Source organism: Myotis brandtii, unplaced genomic scaffold, assembly GCF_000412655.1.
Source record: "Myotis brandtii unplaced genomic scaffold, ASM41265v1 scaffold1094, whole genome shotgun sequence".
NCBI lineage: Eukaryota > Metazoa > Chordata > Mammalia > Chiroptera > Vespertilionidae > Myotis > Myotis brandtii.
Genome location: NW_005353728.1, coordinates 38876 through 43308, shown reverse-complemented (window position 1 = coordinate 43308; position 4433 = coordinate 38876). Strand labels below are relative to the sequence as shown.

Here is a 4433-nt window from a genome sequence, read left to right as displayed (position 1 = left end):
AAAGTTAACTAGAAGAGGACGTTCTGCCAGTAAAAGGCGGGAGCCTGCAAGCAGGCCGCGTCAGAACAAAGTCTTGCAAACAAGACTTATTGTTCAGAGGCAGAACTTTCCTTGACGTGATAAATAGTCCATGAGGGCATGGAAAGCCAGGGAGGGTGCACTGCTGCAGGTGGAAAGAGTCTTTGTATAACATAGGAAATTAATAGTGTAATGTGTAACTTAGCTTTGATTTCATGAGCATGCCTGTTAATCATTGTCACTTGCTGTACTCTATTGTTGTTTGCTGTGCTCACCCCCAATAAAAGCCAGAAGGGATCAGAGGGTCTTTGCTACACGCCTGAGCGAGCGGTAGCCCTCTGCTCTACTTCATCCTACACGCCAAGCTTGCCTCAGTGTCTCCGTTCACAAACAACATCAACACACATGTAAATTATCTTCATTATTTTTTGACCTTATTCTAGTTTAATTTGTAAATTTGAAAGCACTCTTTCAGCAAACATTCAGGGGCCCTCAGGGACCCTGAGCTGGGCCTGGTACTTCTAGGAGAGAAGAATATGGTGTGAACCAAAGGTAGGCAGAGGTAGGCAGGCAGAGCAAATGATTCAAACAAGATGACACTGGCCTAATTAGAGCTCAGAGAAAAAAGCCATACTTCTTCTTACTGGAATGAACATTCAAAACCAGTTCCAGCCCTAACCGGTTTGGTTCAGTGGATAGAGCGACGGCCTGCAGACTGAGGGGTCCCAGGTTCGATTCCAGTCAAGGGCATGTACCTTGGTTGCGGGCACATCCCCAGTAGGGGGTGTGTAGGAGACAGCTGATCGATGTTTCTCTCTCATCGATGTTTCTAACTCTCTATTCCTCTCCCTTCCTCTCTGTAAAATATCAATAAAATATATTTAAAAAACAAACAAACATACAAACAAAAAAACCAGTTCCAGATGGGTGAGCTTCTATTGAATAGTGTGTCATCTCTATGAAGTCCTTAAGTCACTTTATTGTTTATTGTTTCTCAATCGTCAAGCCTGAAGCTCCCCACAGTTGAGAGATGCTTTCTTTTATTTGACTAGGAGGCTCTGATGCTGGGGTTCCTATGTCCTTCTTCATGTGGGACCATGCACCGTGCAAACTGCCTAGATGTCAGTGAGCTTCCGCGAGTCGGAAGTCTTAGTGCATCTCTCACTGCAGCATAGCGTTTGGAATCAGCAGTCAGTGAAAGACGTAATCATGGATGGATAAGACAGTGGAAAGTGCATAAAACTATGGAAATTTTAATGAGCTTGTAAGTGGTTTAGAGATGAAGCTATGGATTAGATTGCATGACCACGGATACTATGATCTCAGACATATAATCAAACACTTGTATATGTCTGAAACCTCAGTTTCCTCATCAGAAATGGTGATAGTTATAGTACCTACCTCATAGGTTTGTGTTAAGGTTTAAGTGAGTTTATTCACGTAGAATTCATAGAGTCTGAAGCATTGTGAAGGTAAAACCCGTGGTAGCTACTATTGCTGCTGATGTTATTAACGACTAAGATGATATTGGTCATTTTGTTGAAGAGGTCAGGAAAAGAAGGTGGCAGTTCCTAGGGTGCACTCTGATTTTTCCTCCTCTTCCCTGCATTTGCATCCAGGATGAAGATTTTCTTTTCCACAGGATTTGGGAAATACTCACCTTCTGATGTTTATTCTGTTCCACGCTGAAGGCCACCCAAGAAGGTTTAGCTAAAAGATGGTGAGAAATCAATAAGATATATAATTTCAGAGAGGAAGGGAGAGGGCAAGGGAGAGAGAGATAGAAACATCAATGATGATAGAGAATCATGGATTAGCTGCCTCCTGAACACCCCACACCAGGGATCGAGCCCACAATCTGGGCATGTGCCCTAAAAAGCAAAAAATAAAAAATTGGCATTTCATAACACAAGTATAATAAAAGTCATGTAACTGCTAAGAAACTCTACTCTGCAACCCGGCCCTTTCTCCTCTCTGTCTTCTGTCTTCACACTGGCCTTGTCCAATCCAATGGCACCAGGACCACCTTGCCTCCTTTCTTTCTTATCCTGCCTCCTTTGCACATATGGACTGTGCCCACCTTCCCTAATCACTAGATTCTGATCAGCATGACACAGTCTTAGGAACAAAGACTCAGGTCTATTCAGCACAGAAACAGAGTTTCGGGCAAGTTAGAGATAATGTCGTGCCTTCAGCTATGTTTCAACCTCAGACCCATGGAACTACGGACCCTACCAACCAGACTTTCATGAAACCTGGCAGATGATGCCATGTCTGACAGGGAACCTGATACAACGATGAACTACCTCCTACCCTGGCCCACAACCCAACCCCCTAACTACCATGAGTAATAATTTTCCCATATGTCCCCATGCAGGTCATAGAGCACGGCTCACCTGTCAGACCTTCCTCCTATGTGATGACAACTCTTCTGAATTAGTTATGTTTACTCACTTTTATATTTTTGTATACTTACTTGTTAATGTTCTATAAAAATACAATTATTTTATTATTTATTTTTTCCATCACCATTTATCTCCCTCTATTATTATTTTTTAATCCTCACCTGGGGATATATGTTTATTGATTTTAGAGAGAGAGGAAGAGAAAGAAAGAGAGGGAAACATGGATGTGAGAGAGAAACATCGATCAGTTGTATCCCATACACTCCTTGACTGGGGATGGAACCCGAAACCTTTTTGGTGTATGGGAGGATGCTCCAACCAACTGAGCCTCCTAGCCATGGCTTTTTATTTATTTTTATTTTGAGAGAATGTTTATTAAAGCTGGGGACAGTGAAACAAGGAAGGGCTTAGGATAGAAGCAGCAGCAGGAGAGAGCCTAGGCGGGGCTGCTGTGTTGCTCTAGAAAGGTTATAGGAAAGAGTTCAGCCTAGGCAGGCGGCTTTGGCTCATTGGAAAGCCATAGAAAAGGGGGCTTGGAGACAGGTTCAGGGGTTAGCCTGGGATGAGCTGCCGCTGCCCACTGCTCCCCTGGTTGCAAGTTTTCTGGAGTCCCTTAGAGTTTAAGACATATGTGCCTGTTGGGGAAGGGGAGGAGGAGGGAAATGGCATGGGTGTTGGGGGAGAGCATACCTGACCCATATTTTTGAGTATAGTTGTAATACCTTTCAGTTGCAGTATAGTAGTCCATCGTGTGATATGCAATGATGTATTCGATTACTGCTGGGCGTCTGGGAAGTTTTTAGTTTTTGGCTGTCATGAACAGTACTGTAATGAACATTTGAGGTCACCTCCTTTGGGGAACATACGTGGAATTCCTGGGGCCAGTAGAGTGGGAGTACAGTGTGGGGTCTATTCATTTAGGTCTGTTATTTAGTATCTATCTATCTATCTATCTATCTATCATCTATCTATGTATTAGAGTCCCATTGCACAAAATTAATAAATTTATGCACTGGGGGCGTGGCCAGGAGCGGGGGCGGGAATCCCTCAGCTGGCCTCTGGCAGTCTGGGACCCCTGAGATCCATCGCCTGCAGAGAGAGGCCCCGTTCAGCAGCCCCAGCTCTGCATTGGTGGCCTGGGCCTCCCTCTTTGGGGTGATGGGGAGCCCCCATTGATCACCCAGAGGCTAGTGGCCTGGGCCTCCCTCTGCAGGGCATCATGGGGGATGGTGGTGCCGGACCAATTGCGTTTCACAGGCCTTGGCTGTCCTGATGCCAGTGGGTGTCATAGCGTGGTCATCTGGTGGGTCCTTCAGCTGGTCCTCCCTCGATTTGCATATTATGGTTTTATTATTATAGATTTGGGGGTTGGGTCTGGGTGAAGGTGAGCAAAGGGGGAGAAATGGGGGACCTCTGTGATAGTGTCAACACTAAATCTGTATATAATTATTGTTACACATTTAAAGAGGTTCTATGAACCTGGCCAGTGTGGCCGAGTGGTTGGGCCTCGACCTATGAACCGTGAGGTCCCGGATGGATCCCCGTCAGGGCCCCAGACCAGGTTCCCGGCACGATCCCGGTGGGGGGCCTGCAGGAGGCAGCGATGGAGGTCTCTCTCTCTCTCTCTCTCTCTCTCTCTCTCTCTCTCCTCTCTCCTCTAATAAATGTATTAATAAAAAGGGGTTTATGTGAATAGCCCCTGGTGTGTAACTGCTTTGCCTCTTGCTCCTCCCTGGTAACTCCCGAGAGGCCGCCCGACCTGCACCCGGGTCGGGGTCAGGCACCTGCGCGCCCTCCGCTCGCACCTCGCGGCCTTGGGGTCCAGTCTTCATCCGAGTCCTCGGAGTCCTCGGTCCGGGGCTTGGCGGTCCTCCCGCGGCGACACATGAACGCGGGTCGAGGGGCCCTGAGACCTGGAAGGAGAGAAAGAAAGTCTGTCCTGCGGGCGAAGAGCTGAGGGAACGAACCGCAGAGCCAGCGCTGGCCGGGAGGGCAGGGCCCGGGGCGCCC

At 47.1% G+C, this 4433-nt stretch overlaps 1 protein-coding gene across 1 annotated transcript in view; it reads right to left on the bottom strand.

Moving 5' to 3' along the window:
- The window catches only part of LOC102262117 (probable histone-lysine N-methyltransferase PRDM7), a gene marked incomplete at its 5' end in the record, with an annotated part of 12079 nt that extends 7703 nt beyond the window's left edge, over nucleotides 1-4376 (bottom strand). The window contains 2 exon segments of the mRNA XM_014543530.1: nucleotides 1679-1728; nucleotides 4229-4376. Coding sequence (XP_014399016.1) covers nucleotides 1679-1728; nucleotides 4229-4376 — 198 coding nt within the window.
- Between the last annotated feature and the right edge of the window lie 57 nt (nucleotides 4377-4433).